This window comes from Plectropomus leopardus, chromosome 7 (assembly GCF_008729295.1).
Source record: "Plectropomus leopardus isolate mb chromosome 7, YSFRI_Pleo_2.0, whole genome shotgun sequence".
Taxonomy (NCBI): domain Eukaryota; kingdom Metazoa; phylum Chordata; class Actinopteri; order Perciformes; family Serranidae; genus Plectropomus; species Plectropomus leopardus.
In genome coordinates this window covers 5,714,076-5,736,996 of record NC_056469.1, presented here as the reverse complement: position 1 = coordinate 5,736,996, position 22,921 = coordinate 5,714,076, and the positions used below count along the sequence as shown (strand labels likewise).

General features: G+C 39.3%; 1 protein-coding gene across 1 annotated transcript; it reads right to left on the bottom strand.

Moving 5' to 3' along the window:
* Window positions 1-148: 148 nt before the first annotated feature.
* LOC121945370 (regulator of G-protein signaling 22) lies at window positions 149-22,229 on the bottom strand. Its single transcript, XM_042489503.1, is given in 22 exon segments — window positions 149-177; window positions 266-373; window positions 2,125-2,224; window positions 2,534-2,680; window positions 2,820-2,996; window positions 3,080-3,259; window positions 4,650-4,808; window positions 5,478-5,546; window positions 7,795-7,959; window positions 11,187-11,349; window positions 11,578-11,768; window positions 12,139-12,231; window positions 14,634-14,828; window positions 17,020-17,121; window positions 17,326-17,448; window positions 18,128-18,314; window positions 19,613-19,774; window positions 19,963-20,686; window positions 20,796-20,971; window positions 21,652-21,776; window positions 21,900-22,082; window positions 22,161-22,229. Coding segments are annotated over 22 exon segments (3,627 nt in total).
* Between the last annotated feature and the right edge of the window lie 692 nt (window positions 22,230-22,921).

Here is a 22,921-nt window from a genome sequence, read left to right as displayed (position 1 = left end):
ATGTGTCAACCCAGCCCCAAACTTCCACCTCAGAGAAGATACCAGGAGCAGCTTTGCTCTCAGTTTTCACTCATGTTGCTCCAGTAACAGCATCCTCATCTGTTTCTGTCAACGTTGTGCAGCATGAAGTCAGTTCTTGTACTTGGTTTCATTTGGTGTTGCATGCTCTCACACCCCCTGCAGTAAAACATGACAGCCCGTTAAGTGTTAGAGGCAGAACAGCTGCTTTGCATATTTACATTTTGTTATTTTACTCTTCTCTTACTGTTATATCTGTTACACTGGTTACTGTCTGTTCTGGAGGAGCGGCGTGAGGACTGCTGGCGGCTGTGTTTACTGTCTGCTGACCTGACACTGCAGTCAAACGAGGACTCTGCAGAGACACAGTGAAAAGCATCTGCTCATACAGCCTCTAAACGAACTGCTGACTGCTGCTCATATGGAGGAAAACGGTTATTTTTTTGTAATATTTCAGCCACCAAATGATCTTTTAAGTGTGTTAATTGCAAAAAATGATTGATGAATTGAAGTCATAGGGGTCTGCATTTGACAACAGCAAATCAGCATACTATACTATGATGTTTTTATACTAATTTGGTCCGTTTTGGACAACATACTATACTATAACGTTTTCAAACCACTTTGGCACATTTTGGACGACATACTATGATGTTTTATCATATTTTGGAATACATGCTGTGGAATTACTTTTTTGTCATATTTTGGTTGACACACTACTCTAAAACTTTGTCATATTTTGGAAGACATATTTTACTATACATACTTTTTTTAATCAAATGTCACCAGAGGGGTTCATAAATATTATACTATGACTTTCTTGATTTTTTTGGACAACATACCCTTCTATGACGTATTTGTCATATTTTGGAAGACATGCTATAGTATGACTTTTTGTGATATTTTAGACCACACGATGTACTTGGGCTTTCTTTTTTTTTACCATACCGTGAACGATATACTATACTATGACTTTTTTTGTAATGTTTTGGATGCTTTTTATAGCGGACAACATACTCAAGTACAATTTTTTTGAAAACATACTATACTATTACTTTTTTTTATTTTGGCAGACATGCTGTACTATTACATTCTAACTCAATTTCATGACATACTTTTCTTTGACTTTTTTGAAGACATGCTATGATATACATTTTTTATGATAATTTTGATGACAAACAATACTATAACTGTTTTACCCTTATAAAAACATATAAAATCATATTTTGGACAATTTACTATACTATGACTTTTTGTGACATTTCAGATGGCATACTACAGTATGACTTTTTTGTCATATTTTTGATGATTTACTGAAGTACGACTTTTTTTATCATATTTTTGATGACATTCTATGACTCCTAGGACATTTTAAAGACATACTGTACTATTACTTTATTATAAAATTTTGATTACATACAATACTATAATTTTTTTTATACTAATGTTCAAATGGTCATTTGGTGGCTGAAGTATGTCTGCAAACGGGTGTATATAAAGTTATGTTGATGCTGTGCAAACACGTCTCAACTAAACTGTATGGACTATATCTCCATATTTGTTATACATGTACACCCTGGCCCTCATGCTGAGCCTGAACCATGCAGGAATCACTGATCATCTCCATCTGTGCTCCTAACAGGATTTCTCCTCTACAACATCCCATTAAAACACTATGTGCTATATGCTTCATTTCCGTTTGTCTTTATTCACTGTGGGCTGAAGCTAACTCCTGCGTTAGCATCACGCTTCATTAACACGTCCATGCAGTGTGGGCTCAGACTAACTCCTGCACAGAACATTGACACTTAATGGACAGGCTGAAGTGGCTGTTTTGGCCAGAGCTCTACATAATGAGACAGTTCTGACATGTGGAGGGGGTCGGTTTGACAATGCTCTGGCTTTGACTGCCAGGTAATATCAGAGTCTTGGAAAGACAGCTTGGATTTTACCGTGGGAACAGCTAAATGTCATTTCAGTGTTTTGGTTTCCTGCGTTTAGTCTGACTAGTAGCAGAAAGGAGTCAAACGAGCTGGACATGGGTGTTTTACTGAGCCCTGGGAGACAAAGGGATGTGTGCATGTGTGTGTGTGCATGTGTGTGTACCTGAGGCTGTGGAGAACGAGGCTTCCAGCTCACTCTGTCTCCTCAGCAGCACCTCCTCCCTCCTCAGAGCTGCCATATATTTGGAGTACGACCACGACAACTGGGGGAACATTTCCAGAAATCCAGTTAAATCCAACATGATTAGAAAAATGGTTCAATTAGGGGATCGGGTTTCTTCTTTATAGTCTGTGGTTGGAACTGATGAGGCCTTATTTGGACTTCATGCTGTAAATGAGTTTATCTTCATCGCTGCAGTTTTTTATTTTAACATGTTGTGCTTTCAGATAGTTATCAAAAGGAAATCATTTAATTTGGTTTGGCTCCCCTCATACGATACATTTTACACAAACACATCTTCAGCTCTGCAGTCATAATGTTTCTCCATTAGGACTTTCGGACTGATCCTTACCGGCTGTGTGGGAGTCAGCAGCCCTCTGCTCTGTATCCTCGACTGTTTTTTTCCACTTCTTCCCTCTTGGTCTTCCTCTTCTACCCCGTCTTCATCATCCGTCTCTTCCTCCTCTCTGAAAGTGGACTCTGCCCTCTCCAGCTCTTCCTGAAAAAAAGGGGGGCAGACTGAGTCATTTTTACCAAACACTTTCCTTTTCTCAACACTATTGTATTAGCGGTTGTATGATCACACTTTGTCCTTTGCACATCATCCGTTATTCCCTGTGTATTGACTGTTTGCTCACCTGAGCTCTCCTCCTCTCCTCTTCCTCCTCCTCCTCCTTTCTCCTCTGTCTCTGTACTCTTGCTCTGTGTTTGACCCGTTTCTCCTGCAGTAGAGGGAGAAGTTGCTCCTCTTGGACCCTGTTGCTCAGCTCTTGAAACTCGGGCCAAAACTTCAGCAACACACTGAACACTGACATCTGCATACACAGAGAAAAGGCACACACATGAAGCATCGGAAGAAATACATTAAAAGCCACACTCTTAGACACACACACACAACCTGTGCCTCTCTGAAGATGTAAGGGCCCAGCTCATGGCGTTTCTCCAGAATGTGCTGGGCCTGTTCAGGAGGGATGTCTATCTGCAGGGTGGGGGGCATGGAGGAGTTGATGAAACAGTTAATGATGGTGGAGATCTTGTGCTGGATGGTGGCCTCGTCGCTGTGGGAATGACAGAGGTCCTGCACAACGGGACAGAGGAGAAATTAAACGAGCAGTAGGAAAAAATTCTCGCTGCTCCTGAAATGTTCGGAATATACCTGGATTTGATATTCCAGATATGAAAAAGGGTCATTTTTGCTTTGAGATAAGACAGCCTCAGAGGTTAAAGAGCCCATATTTTCTCTATTAGCTGCTTACTAAACACAATAGGACCTTACATAAACACAGTTTTCTGCCAAGGTTAGAACAGTTTTTCTAATTTCACATGAGATTTCTGTGTTTTTCTCACTCAGTTAAGGGGAGCTCCGTTGGGAAGAGATGATGTCACATAAAACATTTGAGTCAAAATTTAATGACAGTTTATGATTATTTCGGTTATGTATTCCAGGTCACTTTCACTCAAATCTGATCACGTCACACCCACATAGACCTGATGAGGCAGATCAGCTGAGTTTATGAGCGTTAAAACACACAAGTTTATTAAGCGTTTAACTTTGAGTGTTGCTTATTCAGTTATTAATATGTTAAGTTTTAGAGAAATACTTTCATTTATCAATATTAATAGAAGCGAAACTATATTTTCGGGATCCTTGAGGTAAAATGTAAAGATAACAGATTTTAAAACCCTTTACGATCCCCTACACATTTTTAAGATAAAACAATACTCTGCTTTGAAAGAGCTGTCTTTTTCCACTAAAAGTAAATAAATAAATAAAAATAAATAAAAGTTTACATTATTTAAATTCTTCTTTTTAAAAGTTTAACTGCTGGAAATAGTAAATGTCTGTGCTGGAGGTAAAATGTTTTCACATTATACACTGGCCAAGAGGGGCATTAGTTACATTTATGGCAAATATGAGTTTTTATATATTAAATGGAAGCTCCTGATTAGCTCTTTCTACTGCCAAAAGGGCACATGTGAATTATAAACTAATCCAGAGTTAGTCATCAAAAACCAAAATACTGAACACACTAAGCTATTTAACATGGCCGAGTGCACTTAAAGCTTCAGAAACCTGTGAATGAGAATATACTTAATAAACAAACATGTTTGTTTAGTGTTTAATGTTAAAGATCAAAATCAATTAACATTTTTTTGTTTTGGCTGTGCTTCAATGTTGAAACTTCTTGTTGTGATGTCACTAAATATATATAAACATATATTTTGCAGATGAATGTGAAAACAAACTACGCATACATCAGTCTGCACCGTGAAGCTCAAACGTCCAAGTGAAGGAACAATGATCACATTTTTAAATGGAGGGGGATTTTAAGCATCCCTTAGGTCATTTTTCAATTTCCTGTCATAGTTAAGACTGAGAGACTGGAGAAAGAGGAATGGCAAACAACAAAGATCTCAGACCATGACCTGCCAGCACATCAACATCTAACCATTTCTGCTTATTTCACCTTGTATCTCTGCACCTCCAGCCAGAAGAGCACGTCATTTTCTAAGAAGTCTCCCCTCAGAGAGACAAAGTGCTGGAACTGCATACAAGTGACGGGGTTAAGAAGTATCCGTCGAAAGAGCAGGATCTCTTTGGAGGAACTCATCCACAGGCCCTCAGCCTGCAGGGACACACAGCACAGGATGTTAGCTTTGTAAGGAAGCTGTTAGTTTAACTTTCTGGGTAGAGAACAATTCCCTCAGCGATGGATAAATACATGCAATCACTTATTTATGTGTAAACAGTATAACAAAACACAAAACCTTATAAATAAATGTGTCAGTGGTGGGAGACACAGTGCAGTGTGCTCCTGAACAACAGCAGTAAAGATGATCTGACCTATGAGCTACAGTCTTAGCTCACAGAAAACTGAGATAATGATCCTCCTTTATCCAGAAAACCTGCTCTCTGCCAGTGATGAGATAATGATCATAAAGACGATAGTCACAATCATGTATGAAATCTCCTTCCTGTAATCATCCCGCTCGAAATGTGAAATGTTCATGTTTTATATCTGCGCTCTGCCGTGGAGCGGAGATGAGAGGACGGGAACGGGGCTGCATGGAAAACACTCCAAACACTATTAAAGAAAGGTTAGTAATGCTGATGCTTTAATCTTATTTATCCTGGATCCAATTTGGGAAAACTAACCACAAGGCCAAAATGGTGTTTGACAAAGCCAGTGCTCGAAGCCAAGTCATGAACTAAATCACACATGCTTTCAGGCCAGGAAATGCCTTATTTCTCTCCATTCAAAAATATCCAGCTTCCCCAGAGGATTGTGCCTTACCTTCCAGGCTTCTCTCCTCGTTCTGCGTCGACGGTAGACGTGCTGTGCGAGCCTGTCTGCTGCTTGGGGCTACCACACACAGACACACACACAAAAGGTCAAAAGTCAGAAACTGAGTAAACTCAAATTAACGGAGACACTCAACACCTCAAACCTCTCCGCTCTGCACTCGGCTGCTCTTTGTCATTGGCAGTAACTAAAGCTCTCTCTCCTCTTTTACCTTTACCCTTTCCTCAGTGTTTATTTCCTCTCTTCTAATTCCTCCAATCTCCTCTTAAAGGGAGCTTTACCTCTCTGATGTCATCCGTCTCCCACCCCGGCCTCCTTCATCCTCCCCTTAACCTTCTTTTCCACTCACCTCCTCCTCCAATGTGTAACGCAAAACTGCGTCTACCTCTCATTACTTAATGAGAGGATCGGTGTGACCAAACATGGTAAACTTGATAACATAATGATGCAGAGCGGTGGAATCTGCGGTTTATGCGTTACCACCTGATGAGGCAACCTGAGAGAGCAACTGGACAGTTACAGTGTTTAGTGCTTTCTGACATAGCAGAGCCACTAATGTACGTCTGACTTCTCCTCTCTGTTCACTCTCAAGGCCATCATACAACAGTTATCTAGCGTTAGTATGGCAAATCAAATAAAGAAAATAATCATTTCAGCCTACGGCAAATATCCTGCTCAGTAAATGTCCATGTGTTATGTATAGACAGACTGCGGATATTTATAGAGTGGTTAGAACACATCAAAACCGTAAGATCAATGCTTTTAATCCTCAAATAGCGTGTATTCTTTCCCAAATCTAAGTAACAGCAGCATGAACCTCCATGCAAATAATATTTATAGGCACTTGGTGTCTTACATTACGAATTCATTGTTGACTTTAAAGGAATACTTCTCCCCCCAAATGACCATTTCTATTTCAGTTGCTTATCTTGAGTTAAACTGAATTTATTAGTTTTTCTCGCATGTCTCAATGGAGAATAATTATTCCAAACAGAGAAAATCTTGATAAACTGAAGTCATAGGGGTATGCGTAGATTTACCCACACATTTATTTATTTGTGGTGGCCACCTCTATTAACACATCTGCAGCCAACAGATTTTTTAGCACTATTGAAAAAAAAAAAATTATATTATATATATATATATATATATATATATATATATGTATATATAATACTCTTATTACTTGCACCACACTCTCCTATTTGTAGTGTTGTCACAAACGGGGCAGTCTAATACCAGGAACAGTAGAAGGGAAACTTAAGTGTGCACTGTGGTGGGGTATATATAATTTCCTTATTACTTGCACCACACTCTCCTATTTGTAGTGTTGTCACAAACGGAGCAGCATAATACCAGGCACAGTAGAAGTGAAACTTAAGTGTTCATTGTGCTGGGTCTGTTGGGAAGTGCTGAAGATACGAATGGATTATTGAGTCTTGGATTATACTGCAAGAGTTGTGCAAGTTTATTAACTGATGTTTAGATATAGTTTTGCTCTTGAAAAAGAGAAAAAGATGAATCAGCATGTCTGATTATGTACAAACAAAGCCTCTATGGTGTAATTTGAGTAGACCTACTGTAGAACTACAGAGTAACCTGTAGTTTGACATTTAATGGAAATGTTCTCAATTCTGTTCCTGCAGAGACTAAGATGAGGATATTGATATGACTCTCAAGTCCGTCCATTAAACATAAAGCCACAGCCAGCAGCCGGTCAGCCAGCAAAATCATTATCCTAACATAAAGACGGGAAACAGCAGCCCGGCTTTGTCCAATGGTAACAAAATCCCCCTTACAGCACCTCTAAATCGCACTATATGTATATGTAATATATTGTCTGTGCAATCTGTTAAAAAACTGAAGTGTAAGTACTTGGACTATTTCTTGGCTGGTACCAGCAACTTTCTAAAGTCTCTCCTGGTTTCCTAGCAACTGCTCAGAGCCAAGAAACAGCCAGCCATATAACCCACCATAAAACTGCAACTTTAAAAACTTTGTATGGATAAAAAAATTACACAATATGTTAAAAAGTGAGCTAAAGATGCCATTAGACAGCTTTTTAAAATCTCTGAACAGCGCTGGAACAGCTGTTTGCCCTTTTTCCAGTCTTTATGCTAAGCTAATTTACAGTTGATTGTGGTCTTATGTTGGAAAAACACACATGGAAGTGTTATCAATAATCTCAACTTTTGGGCAAAAAAAGCCTACTGCCCAAAATGTCAAACTACTTTTTTAGATGCTTCAAGTAACTTCTGTTCTGAGACAACCAATTCATTATGATAATGTTAAGAATCAGGATGTCCACCTTTGGTTTGTCTTTCAGTCTCTCTGTGAACTGTGGTGTGGACAGGAACAGAGGCAGCCATTTTTCCTCAATGTGACTCCTGATGATGTCCTGAATCTCTGCAACGACTGGGTTCGAGAGACACTCTAGCTTCAGACGCTCCAGTCCACCTGCCAGACGCAATATCTAGACAGACACACAGAGAAAGACACTGTCAAAGACAAAGTAAAGGCAGATGGTTGTGTGTGTGTGTGTGTGTGTGTGTGTGTGTGTTAATGTGTTTGATATGAATGCTAAAGATGTCTTGCAACATGAAGAACATATGAAGAGGACAGACTCAGAAAAAAAAAAATTGCCCACAGTGGGAAACCTCGTCTGCAAAGTCCTCTCCTTCCTGACTCCTGCTGTGCTCTCCATCATTCCCACAATCCCTCTGTTCTCTTCATCTCCCCTGTCTGCTTTCTGTCCTCATACATCGATCTGGCCATGTCTCCTATTTATATCTCTTTTATATTTTCTCTCATCTCATTTTGCACGCACACAGCCATGGATGCACACGTACACTCACACACAGGCTTTAGTAATGAGAACCAGTCGTGCCATTGGAGTGGGAGTCAGCAGATGAAAGGAGGCCAATCTGCGACTGGATGACTGAGTGATTGAAAGAGTGAAGGGCCAAAGCAGTAAAGCTGTCAGTCTCTCTACATCGCTCACGCAGACAAGAACCAACGCTGAGATGTAAGAGCGGCAGCCAGACCCAATGCTACAGAGTTAGAAGCACTAGAATTGGCATCTTCACTCAAATGCACAGTTGGAGTCATTATTTTGATGGTATTTATGAGATGAGGGTGACAAATGACAAAGGTCATGCACCAGAGTTGAAGTCATGTCAATGAAGTAGGCTGCTCTCTCTCTCTCTCTTAACCCAGTGTGCTTAAAGACATTGAGATCAGGGTTCTTTAATGTCCATTAATTTAGTATGCCATGTAGCATTTCCAATCAGGGGTAGTTACCAGTTGCAAGGGTTTACACAGCAAAATTTTAGAATAGCTCAGCTAATTTGAGAAAAAAACTGAAAGAAAAACTTGAACACTACCTGTTGCAAATGAGAGCATGAAAACTAGAAAGCAAGTTTGCAAAGAAGTCTAAGCAGTTGATTAAAAATGTTCAGACCAGTTTGTGAATGTTGAAATTAGGGGTTGACAGAATATCGGCCTGGCCAATTATTTGGGGCTGATATTTGGCATATTGCCGATTTTCTGTATCAGCATTTTATTTTAATGATCGCCGCCAAAATTAATTAATTAAGAAGTGCAATGAAAGTGTCAGCATGGGAGAAACTTTTACTTTGTAAAACCTCAGGGTATTATTAAAATTTTCACTTGACTTTCGAAAAAAGTTGCTGGGAACTTGATGTTGAAAGTTTCAGTTTTGACTAAATATTTGCTAAAGGCATTTAAACAAAGTTTTGTGTTGGAATTTTTTATTCAAATTCTAAATATTGAGAAAAAGATATCAGTTATCAATCTCATTAACTACTAATAATCAGTATCAGTATTGGCCCTGACAAACCAATATCAGTCAACCCCTAGTTGAAATAGCTAGTTAAAAGTAACAAATAAACAGTTGAAATAGTTACTTAAAAATAACTGGTGAATTGTTCAAATGAATACTTAATGATAAATGGCAGGAGTATCACATGAACAGTTGAAATCGTTGGCTAGAAACAATGGATAAAAGTTTGAAAATGTTGGCATTAGCCAATGGATAATGGATAAATAGTTAAAACAGCTAGCGCCAAATTTATCCATTAAATGGTTGAAAATGTTACAATATTACATATTTGAAAAAGTTAGCTAAACCTACTGGTTAAAATAGTTACAAAATTACCTTTTTGAAAAAGTTAGCTGGATGTAATTGGATTAATGGCTGAAATAGCTACCATTTAAATAGTGTTACCTGTTTGAAATAGTTAGCTAAATGTAAAGGATACATGGTTGAAATAGTTGCCATATTACATTTTAAAATACTTTGCCAAACGTATTTGATAAATGCTTAAAATAGTTACAGAATTACCTGTTTGAAATAGTTAGCTAAACATTTTGGATGAATGGTTGAAATAGTGGTGAAAGTATAAAATAAATGGTTGAAACAGTTGCATTATTACACATCTTAAATAAACCTAATTGATGAACGGTAAAGAAAAAAAATATGTTTTTTTAAAAGCTAGTATTGTTTTTATCATGATTAATGGTTGAAACAGTTTCACCTGTTTGACGTAGTTAGCTAACTGTAAGGGATAAATCACTGGAATAGTTACCATTGAATGTATATTGGATAAATGTAGTTGAATGTATGGAAAATTGCTGAAATAAGTTGCTGTATCACACTTTTCAATAGTTTGCTAGGTTTAAATAGTTAGTTTGCTGGGAAAAATAAATGGATAAAATAGTTACAGAATTACCAGTTTGAAATAGTAAGCTAGATGTGATGAATAAATAGCTGAAATAGCGAGCATTGAGTGTGTTGGTTAAATGGTTGAAATAGTTAGAGCTACACATCTGCAGGTTAAATGGTTAAAAAAAAGCTAGCATTGTATTTATGGGGTTAAATGGTTGAAATAGTGTCACCTGTTTAAAATAGCTCGCTAAATATGATGGATAAATACAAAAAAATTAAATGACAAAATTAAATTAAATTATTCAAATAGTTACAGTATTGCACATTTGAAAATCATCCAGTTTAAAATCAATTCAGTTGAACACCACTGAAAGATGCAGTCATGTTGAAACTTTTGGGAGTAACTGTCCTTTACATATAAAACAACACTCTTCTTCTGTGACCATATAATAAAAATATATTGCAACCATCTCTAATGTCCTGAAAGATAAAATCTGGATCACCGCTCAGTGTCCTATCTACTCCTCCTAGTTCTACCCAGCATGCCTTCCAGCGGTAATCCTAGAATCAAGAAACCTAATCTCAGACTATAAATGTCAGGAGAGATATCATCCTACTGTCATTGTTACTGGAGCCAGTCTTTTTTTGTCTTCCTGGATCCAAACCACACTCTTCTCCTCCTTCTTGTTTTAATTCTAACCATGTCCTCTCATCCCACCGACACCCTGCTGTCAGAACTGTCAGCATGAAGTCTGCAGGATGCCAACAAAGGCAGATGGGAAATTGTGTGAGCAGCCTCTGTTTATCAAATCTGGATGTTGAGCCTCAGCTGGAGCTCAAATCCCATCTTGAGATTGTCATGTCATGGGCACCATGCTTCTGCTGCTGACCTTTTTAATGCTTTCCCAGAAAGTTGGCCAAAATTCAATTTCAATGGAGATGCAAAAATGAATACATTTTGCAATAAAACTGAACATACTGTTTTTCATAAATCATGTGATTGACTGACGTACATCACTCTGTTGCTCTGTTGTGGCGGGGCTGTCAGGGCCGAAGAAGTACTTCCCGTTGAGGTATTTGGTTGCGATATGAGACGATCTCTCCTGTCTGACTGCCTCGTCTTTCTGAGAAGTCCTCTTATACTGTTCCATATCCAGCCAGCATGTCAGATGGACACTGAGCAGAAACACACATGTCCAGAATAACCATGGTATTATTGCATTAACCTCAGTATATTCTATACATTTTATTGTGAATATGCTGCATATTTGCAAGTTGGGCACAGTGTAATGTATGTAATGGTTTATATCAGTTGTATACACATATTTAGGTAAGGCAGGGGACATTAGTCTGAACATAGAACAACCGTCTGTGTAAAAACTGTGTGGTTACACTGCTGCTCACCTGGCATCCTGGTTCTTTAGGAACGACATAAAGTGGCCGATCTCATGGCGGTGACGAAGTAAGGAACCTAGGCGGTAACCTTGGTAATTTGGAGACACTTGGGACCAGGAGTCAGACGCCTGGGGGTCCTTCGAGAAGGGAGTCGAAGATGTCATAGGAGAGGAAAATAGCATGGATCCACATTGCCCCACCTGCAGAAACACAACAGCGGAAGGGAGAAAATATGTGACAGGGATGGAGCAAGAAGGAGAATAAAAAGGAAAAGTGTGGTACAAAACCATTAACAGAGATATATTTCCACATCACCTAATAATGCCCTTAGATGTACTTAATTCACCGCAATATGACACTATTTTCAATGGCACGTTGAGGCCAAGTAATATAGTCTTGGATGAGTACATAACCAACTTAGTTACTAAGCAATATATAAATACTGGATAGAGGCCATTTTCATACTGTTGACATTAGCTGGTTTATGCTCACAGGTGTGTGTTTATTGGCCATCAACTGACTGAGGACCAACATTGTATAAATCTGTGGAGCTGGTGGATGCTGGCTGACCTGTTTCATTTGGCGCTCTGATTCCTTGTACAGACTCTGGAGTTCCCTGTACTCCTGACTGTCGATGCGGCGCTCCTCCTCCTGCACAGGCACCTGGACACACAAACACATAAAGACAGTTAGAGCTGCACTGATTAGTTATCAATTTGACAATCAAAAGAACATTGATCAGGAACTATTTTGCTGATCAATTTGTCATTAAGTAGTTTTCCAAGAAGAAATTAAAGACATTTGATGGTCCCTGAGAGTTTGCTGCTTTTGTTGGTCTTGCATGATATTGGATTGAGTATTTGGAGAATTTATTGCTTTTGGGACATTGGTCAGACAAAACAGGACATTAAATGACATCATCTTGTGCTCTAGGACATTGGGATAGTTGTGTTTCACAGTTTTCTCAAGTTTAACACACCAAATGATCGAGAAAATAATGGATGGATTAATCAAAACTAAAATTTCTTGTTAGTTGCAGTACTAAAGCCAATCATGCACAGAACCCACTTTAGGAAACCTTACTAATAACTCTGACAGTGTTTATGTATGCATCTATATACTGTAAAGATCAATTAAGCAGACATTTCTTTTTGTATTTTGTGATATTCATGAACAGGATCTCAAGGTGCAGCCAAAGAGAAGGAGCGTGTCCGGAATCTGCTCTTTGCTGATGATGTGGTTCTCTTAGCTTTATCACACCATCACATCCAGCATGCACTGGAGCTCAAATGCATGCCACGTGTGAAGCAGTCCAGATGAGTCAGTACCTCCAAGTCTGAGGCCATGCTTCTCTGCTGGAAGATGTTGGATTGACCCCTCTGGGTTGGGAAAGAGTCACTGCCCCACGAGTTTAGAGTCTTGCTCACTAGGGGTGGGACAAAAAATTGATATGACGATAATAGTCATCCTTCTTCGTGCCATACAAGAGTCGATATGATGGCGCCAAATATCGATATTTTAATTAACAAAATACGGCTCTTTTAAGAGATGTCCATGCAGGTTTGTCAGCCGGCGTCACTACTTTATGACTCTTCACGGGGGTGCTTCACACTTTAATGAGTGAAATTTGGACGAAAGTTAACTGGCCGAAGAAGAGAAGTTTGAGGAGCAGTAATGGCGGACAGCGGCACAGCGAAAAGTTCACTAAGAGATCCCCCAGCCTCATTTCATTCCAAAGTATGGGCACACTCGGCTTCTACAACACTGAAGGGACAAACAAAATCAACAAAGACTTTGCAGTATGTAAGAACTGTCTGACAAAAGTGAAGTACACAGGAAATACTATGAACATGCAGAGCCACTTGCAGCGCCACCACCCTGATCTCCTCGCTGGGAAAGCAGCTTATGCAAAGGCTAACATTAGCAGACATGCAGCCATGAATGCAATGTTCAGTGCAAAACTCCCTTTCTCATTCCCGCGGGTCGCCAACATAACAAAGTCAATAGCAAAGTTTATTTGCAAGGACCTCTGACCCTAAAGTGTGGTTGAAAATGAAGGTTTTCGCTAGATGCTATAAACGCTGGACCCACGGTTTGAAATACCGAGCCGGAAATATTCAATCCTGCACTTGACCATTTTAAAACTATTTTGTATTCTCTAGTTAGACATATTTTGTGATGTATCGTTAGGCGATTTTCTTGCAATATATCAATTATCGCAGAATCGCTGTATCGTGATGTATCGTGTATTGTATCATATCGTCAGGTACCCTGTGATCCCCACCCTTTTGCTAACAATTGATGCAGTGTCAATAGTGATGCAGGGAATGTATCGGGCTGTTGTGGTGTAGAGGGAGCTGAGCCAGGAGGCAAAGCTCTTGATTGACCATTCTATCTATGTTCCCTCACCCTCACTTGTAGTCAGAAGCTTTGGGATGTGACTGAAAGAATGAGACACAGATACAAGCGGCTGAAATGAGTTTCCTCTGTAGGGTGGCCCGGCTCAGCCTTAGAATAGGGTGAGGAGCTCAGAAACCCACAAAGAGCTTGGAGTAGAGCCACTGGTCCTTTGAGTTGAAAGGGGCCAGTTGAGATGGTTCAAGTATCTGATAAGTATGCCTCCTGGGTGCCTCCCGTTTGAGGTTTTCTGGTCACGTCCAACTGGTAGGAGTCCCTGTGATGGACCCAGAACATGCTGGAGCGATTATATATCTTATCTGGACTGGAAATGCCACAGGATCCCCCAGGAAGAGCTGGAAATAGTTGCTAGGGAGGGGAGTACTGGAGAACTTTGCTCAGCCTGCTGCCCTTGTGACCCGGCCACAAATAAGTAGATGAAAATCAATGGATTGTGCATTTTTGTGGGAAATCTGATCCATTCTCAATGGGGTCGGATGTCTGCATCTGTAGTTTAGCAGAGCTTGTCAAAAATAGGATATTTGTCCTCCTCAAAGCCAATTTCTCTAATAAGTAAACCACTGTGCCAGCTACCCTTTGCACTTAAGGAAACCCCCCGTCTCTGGATAAAAGGGCAGTGAATTAAACAGTGGATCTGCTGTGGTTACCTCCTGGAAGGACTCTTTGTCCCTGCTGACCAGTAGTGTCCACGGCTCCAGCAGGATGCTCAGTGCGTGTTCCTCGACCTTATCAAACAGCTCCTCAAATGCAGGCATCAGTTGGTCGTACACATCCCTTCTGATCCCCTCATCGACACCGATGCTCCTCCTAGCACAGCTGAAGAGATAGGTGGAGTAAAGGAGCTGAGAAGAGAAGAGAAGAGAAGAGAAGAGAAGAGAAGAGAAGAGAAGAGAAGCACATAAAAATGTCATCACTTCAGAAACATTTCTCCTCACAACCACCATCACTTCCATCATCACCATTGTTCGGAGCTCTCATACACAATATTCACTATCTCTCATCACTGCTGCCATCACACCACATAAATGTCACTCAGTTAACCCTCTTGGCCACGGCATGATGGAAAGACCATCTAAATGTCATTCCTTTGGTGAACTAAAGGTTAACTGAAGGAAAACAGATTTCACTGTGAGGTATTCTGGACTGCACCGCTCAGCTTTCCTCCGTGGTCCGGCTGCAGCCAGACAGGGTGGTTCTGGGTGACTGGACTGGCGCAGAGCTGGGGGGGTCTGACTCACTTGTTTTTATGGGTGTTTAAATTTCTCCACTTAGTGAGGGGTAAAGAGGGCAGAGAGACGCGGAGAAGAGAATGGGAGTGACAGGCCAAGAGAGCACACAAACAACAGCAGGTGTGTGTGTAACATAAAACGCTACACTCAATCTCTGTTTCATTGAGTCTTGATGACTTGGTGTTTTATTACTGCTTTTCATGTGTTTTTAGACATTTGTTCTCTACAACTTTAATTCATCATGATTCATTCTTTTTCCTGGCGTCCTCTCTAAAAGAGGGCTTTTTATCTTTGGATATCATATTCCTCTGTATGAATAAGCATGTTAATTTATGTTTTAAATTAGCTATAACTTATTTGTTCCATTGAAAACATGAGTTACACAAATGTACCTATTTATTATTACTTGACATTAGTCTAATGTGTCACTGTTGACTTTGGCAGCTACATTTCATGGAAGAGTCTTGAGAAAAAAAAAAAGATGAAATCAGTTCAAATCAACAATTTCATGCTTAAAATAGCGTGTTGCTATTTTTTGGCAAAAGGAAAATAAAGTTACCCAGGAGGAGTGTTTTGTGACTGAAAACCCCCTACAGATGCACTAGGGTACCACAAAGTCTCAGCAGAGCCAGCCTGGACTCAACTCTGGTCGAAACATCTCATCAGATCCACTCAGTCTCAAACTAAAACTGCAAAACTCATCACTGGTGAACCCAATACCAACTAACATTTTCCACAACACATTAAGAATTTTGTTTACGTGTAAAACGGAGAAAACACTTCATGGATTCTTGCTTTGTGGACAGCTGAGGATTATTTCATTCTCAATTAATCTGTGATTAATCGATTGGTTTTTTGGTCTATAAAATTTTCAATCAGTGTTTCCCAAAGCCCCATGACGTCCTTAAATGTCTTACTTTACTGTCATCAAATCAGAAAATGTTTACATTTTCAGGCTAGTGACTAAAGGTGACAGGGCTTTTGCCATCAGGGCCCCTACGCTCTGGAACTCTCTGCCTGTGGAGATTAGGTACGCTAACACATTGCCTGCTTTTAAAACATAGCTTACAACACATTTTTTATCGGAAAGCTCTTCATTTTCATGACTGATTTGTACATTTGTAATACGTACATTTTGTGTTTTATTTCCTTTTTTTCTGTTTTGCTCCAGTGCACACATTTATCTTATTATTTTATTTATTGTAACTGTATACTTGTATTATTTTATGCACTTTGTGAAGCACTTAGTAACTTTGTTCAGATAAGTGCTATACAAACAAAGTTTAGGGTGGAATCACAGACTTGACTTTTTTTTCTTAAAAATTTACTTAAACTGCTTAATTGTTTATCAAATTTGTTAGCAAAGACTTAAAAGGTCCAGTGTATAGCATTTAGTGGCATCTAGTTGTGAGATTGCAAATCTAGACCCAGTGTTTGATTTGTTCATTTTCAGGTTCTGTATAAACTACATGACAGACCCACTGCGTACATAAAAATAAACTACAAATATATTTTCTATTTTTGGAGCTGGACCATTCATTAGGAGTGCTGTTGGCATATAAATTCCATTTGGTTATTCATTACCAAGAATGCAGAGGGTAGAAAGTGAAACTTCAACTCAGTCTGCTGAGTCTAAAAGCTTGCATTCACTCACAGTTGAACAGTTGCTCCCGCATCCATCAATCTGATCAGCTCTGAACAGATCGACAGATCAATCATCCATCCCGTGAATCACAAGAGGAGTGTACATATTTTGTTCAAACCAGACAGCAGTTTGGTCTTAATCTTGTGTGTGTGAGCTGACCTGCGCCTCTCTCTGTACTCTGTAGGGGTCCAGTCCATCCTGATAAAACAGCTCATGATAGTGCTGCAGGTCAGTCCAAAAGTGAACCGCATTCTCCCACAGCTGAGACAAGTAAAGAACATCCGAAACTGTCATCACGGACTATGTTTATCACATCAAATACACTTGAGACGTTTTTTGTGCCACAACAATTACACACACAAATTGTTTTGCCGCAGCAATACATTTCAGCAATAACAATTACATTTCCATGTGCAATCATAATTAACTGTCACAGACTTTACAGAATAAAAGTGCAAACAATACCTGGTTTCCAGATTGTTCACAGAAGTTAGTAAAGTATGAGCCGGCACACGAGTCAGCACAGAGCACCTGTATCATCCTTTCCATTCTTCTGCTGCCCAGCAACTGACTTCTGCTGGAGTATAACTGATTAAATTATAGACAGAAGAGAAGAAGAGAAAACTTTTAATACAGTCATTAAAATAATGAAAAAATTATCAAAAAAAATGTTCCCACACATTTCCATGGATAAATTTTCTAAACTTTTCCATGACTTTTCACAGACCCATAATAAAGACTTTTATTTTCTTGCTCCACCTGCCTGGCATTTTTCAAACATATCAGAAAAACTAATTACTAATTTTAGCTAGCTGGCATACACGAAGGTAGAGATAAACCCTGGGTGAAAATGATGAAACATTTGCGATGGTGTTAAATTTTTTTCTTTTTTTTTTAAAGAAAAAAAAGTCACACATTGATGCAAACAAGATTAAAGTAAATGTTATGTTGACAGCTACAAAAAAATAATTTGCCATCATAATACATTATATTGACTAAATCAGGACTTTTCCAGACCTGGGAAATGTGATTATGAAGTTCCATGACTTTTTTTTAGGTTTTCCATGACCGTATGAACCCTAATTATTGCTTATTTTTCAACAAATTATCTGTTTAGTCATTACATTGCCCACAATGATTTCTCATTGCCTCCAGTCTGTATTTTTGCTTCATTTCACATGTTGCCTCAGAGGGATCTCTTCTTCACCTTAAAGCTTCTCTGCACCAATATCATGAAATTATCAATATCACGTACTAAAGGTCCTACCTGTGTATGGAGTGCGTAGGGGGACGGATGAAGGCAGGTGTCAGGGCGCAGGGGAGGCAGAGTCACAGAGTCATGGTGGGACAGAATGTCTGATGGAGGGTTAACACACCACTCTGTCCACAGCTCAAGATGAGGGGAGTCATCACATTTTTGCTGAACACACTGGGACGTCCAGAACCGAGGAACCCTGTGGGGGAAGGAGAGAAAGAATAACTGAAGACATTTACACAAAGATTTAAAGGTCTAGTGTGTAGAAATTACTCGTATATATTGATAAAGTTGCACATTGCAACCAACTGAAATGTCTCCAGTGTGATAGGAGAGTAGGAAAACTACACTGGCTGATATGAAAATGTGAATGGCCCTATCAAGAGCAAGTGTTTCCTTTTTTGTTTGTTGTTTGTTCATTCTGGGCTGCTATAGAGCAACACTATAGAGCAACATGTCGAAACTCCATGGAGGAGGGCCTGCCATGGATGTATAAAGAAAAGTGGATGCTGGTACCACCAGTTATTGATACTGATGCTGGTCATTTTGCAGGGGTTGTGATGCTCAGATCTCTTGCTTTCCCAATGTAAGTCTATAGTAAAAAGCCTAATTTGGTCCTATTGCATCCCTTGACAAACCCAGAAGTTTTAGTGACATGGTTTGGCCACTATCTCAAATTGGCTTTAGAGTCTGGCACACTTCCTTGGGGCATTGGACTCAATCTGCATTTTATAATATGCTCATTCTAAGGTAATAAAAACCCTATGCTTAGTTCCAGGTGATTATATGCTAATGAAAATATAGTTATGAATATTACATTCAATTTCTGCCAATATATATAGCCCCCCAAAAACCTACACGCTGGACCATTATTACTATTACTATTATTTTATCTATTGCCACTTCATAGCACTTTACTTGACAAAGCATGCACTGTGCTGTTTTAAATACATTTCAGTTTCTGGTTCAGTGTGGTAGGACTATCTCTTTTTTCACTTGAGCTGGGGAATTTCTGTATTTCTGATTTTTTTTCTGATGTTGTCCTTTATGTATTCTTTGTGTCTTGATGACTGCTATAGATCAAATTTCCTTTGGGATAATAATAAATTGAAACTGAATATAAATGCAGAATTTATGAACAGCATGTACCATCTTATGCAGGATATAACAGTACCACCATTACAGCTGTTAAAATGCCTTAATTCAGATCTTGTTTTTATTGAGTGTAAATGTTCTTAATTATACTTCTAGAGCATAACATATTTGCTATGCTGTATTTTTATATTAAGTTATTCATATTGCTACTTTTGTTTATTGTTTGTATGATATTATTCATATTTTAACTGTTGTTGTCTCTGTTAATGCCCGGCATCATTGAAAATGACAAGCAATTGCAAAGGCCTTCATTATTTGGTATGTGATGGTGTGTCTATTACAAATATAAAGTAGCAATTCATAAAATCAGGGAACATGAATACAGTGTAAGATGACTCTCACCAGTAGTAGAGCAGAGACTCAGTGAGGCAGGGCTGAACTGAGCACAGTCTCTCCTCTGTCCAGCAGGGGGAGGTGGTCAGGCCCAGTTTGGAAAGCAGCTCCACATTGAGGCTGCTGTGGCTGCTGCTCAGCAGGTATCGACTCCTCATCACAACCAAATACCTGATTAAAATACAACATTACTGGTATCAGATGTTTCAAAACGTTTCCAAAAGACAAATCCAAAGTGTTAGGATTTTAATATCAAAAAATGGCCATGATGGCTGATAGCTTTTGTATCAACAATAAAAAGACAAAGTTTAGCTTAACAAACTAACAAAAAGTGAGTGTCATCATGTTGTAATGTGTACCTGTTCTTTCGCTCTCTGTTCTGTGTAGCTTTCAGTCTCTCTATATCCGTCCAGAGGTTAAGCAGTTTCTCTCCAGGCGTTCCTCGCAAAAACTCCTTCAACTCATCAAAGCATTGTCTATTGTCATGGCAACAGTTACCATGGCAACAAATATCAAGGATATTTTCCTGGTCTGTGCCTCTGCTCCCCGCCTCCCTGTTCTTCTTAGACCGCTCTGTCTTTTCTTCCACTCCACTCCGTCTCTTGCCTTCTTGAATTTTCCCCGTCAACCTTTCTGTGCCCCCGTCAGTAGAGTGCTGGCAAAATTTACATTCACACGATCTGTCTGTGCTGCAACAATGTGTCTGGTCTCCTGACTTGCTCAAACAGTCAGAAGTGTTTGTTTGGCTCTGTCCATCTGTCACGTACAGTGCATTGTTAAGCACCTGTTTAACCACTTCTGCAGCCAGGTGCTCCAGCTGTAATTCAGAGGACTCAGAATCCTGGCCAGCTGACAACTCGATGAAGTAGAGGCTCAGCTCTGGTTGTGAGCTCTGGACTTCCTGGGTTTCTTGACATTTGAGGGTAGCGGAGGAAGAACATGAGTGGGACAAAGAGGAAAAGGTACATGGGTTCTCTAGCTCAGAACAGCTGGAGAAATATCCGGATGATTCACTGCTCTTTGTGAGGACATGTTCCTTCTGGCCAGAGGGCAAACGTGTAACATTGTGCATCCCTTTTGACCCTGTACAGTGAGGATAAAGAGAACATAAAAATCCTTATCTTCATAGCTAGACTTCAGCCTGAACACATATACAGTAAATGTGCAAATAAAATAACACTCAGATATATACCTTTTGCTGAAATGTTGTCTTGGGAACGTGAGCATGATAGGACTGTCAGTGCTTTGTTTCTTTCCTTGTCAGATTGGGAGGCAAAACGCAGTTGTGGGGCTGACTGGGTGGTTCGACCTGAACTGCCTTTCCTCCTCTGGATACAAGGGTTCCTCTGAAACAACAGCTTGGCTAGTCTGGGAAAGATCAGAACAGATCAAACACCACCAGTTAAGGAAAGCAAAGGTATGTGTCTTTTGAAAAGCATTTATGTTACAATAAATGAAATTAACAATATTGGCTATTGTTATTGTTACTTCACACAAAACTGTTTACAACAGGGTGTGTGGATTAGCTTGAGTAACTTGGTCATGATATCTGGAAAGAGACATTTCACATCAAATGATTTATTTTGAGCACCACAAGCGGACAGAGAAAGCGGACATCTCTATGACCAATATCTTAATAAATAAAATATCTAACAAATATGTATTTTTTTTATTTGGGGTTGGGCTGTCTCTTTAAACACAATCACAAAAAGCTACACAGTACTGGTTTACTGTATTATGCAGTTATAACATTACTGACAAAATGCAGTCCTTGAAAAGATGATCATAGCATGATAAAGACACTGTTGACTGAAGCTAATCATTGCTAAAATCTAGGTTATTAAGGTTAGTAAAAACTATTTTCCAGTTGTGGCAGAGATGATGCAATGAAACTGCATAAGCAATTAGAAGCACGGCCTGGTACTGATAATATATTCACAAGTGAATGAGAAAAACGGAACACTGAACTGAAGTTCAGTAATAATATAAAAACAAAAAGATCCAAATAAATGCAAAGTATAGGAGATGAAACTACATTTGTTATGTACATGTAGGTCCGAATGCAAAGCACCAAACACTTAGACTACCTGTATTCATTGTAGCAATCACTTTGAAGGAAAAAGGGGAGTCTTTCCCTCATGATCCACTGAATTCCTCGCTCCCCATCCAAACACTGCAAAGGTCAGGGACACAGATTCCTCAAGTCAACTATCTGAATCTGTATTATGGTGTTTTAGCTTATCTTCAAATACATCCAACTATTCTTTTCCATATAAAGATATTATTCACTACTTACACAGACAGTGTAATGGTTGTCTACTGGAGGGATTTTGGCCAGCACTGTGGGGTCACCTGTAAGGAGCTGTGATTTGTTACGGTGAAGGACTGATCTGATTCTTCTGGAGACAAATTCAGCCGCCCCGCTCACTACCTCAAACTGCCCGGTCTCCTGGTTGTACAGCAAAGACTCTGGGAAAGACTGGGAAAAGATGCAGGGTATAAGAAGAGTAAGAGTTTTGTGAAAAATATTCAAATCCTATATATCAGGCTAATTTACCGGCAGACTTAAGAAATCGTTGAAGAAGTGAGCTAATACATCATCAGAGGCCAGAGACTTCTCCTGCATGGAGACAAAGAGGAAAATTCATTACTCTAAGCAGCATTAACTGAAACGGGAAAAGTATAAAGATATAAAAGTTATAAAACAGTATTAAGACTTATACTCACAAAATTGTCAGCAGTAAGATGGGGAAACTCTTAAAAACACAAAGTGAAATTTTAGGTACCAAAACATCTTCAAAAATCCCCCAAAAATAAACTGAAACTTCTCACAAACACAGCTCTTACCTGTCGAAATGACTCCACACATTGTTCACTTTGAAAATACAAATGCCTGTACAGGTTTTTCAAAACTAGGTGCTGAGAAAGTCGAGCCAGGCAGTCACATCTGAAGACTCAGCCACAAACCTCTCAGTGTAATTACAGACACACTGCAGGTTGCTATGGAAGTGGACTCATTTTAAAAACACAGGGGGCGGTAAAAGTTTAACTAGAGTAGACCAGAGTCACAAATACAAGTTTGTGTATATTCTTACAATTTGATAAAAAATATCTCTTTATACTAAAAAATATTCACTGAATGCACATTATTGTTGCTATCTAGAATCACTTACATGCACTAAAAAAGTCAAATGAGAAAAACATTCTTGCAGTTAAGACTAGGTAAGGTCACACCACTAGATGGCACCAAAAGACAACAAATAAATTTAAACAGCTGGCAAGGAACTTAGTCTACAGAGAATTAAATATTGAATAAAT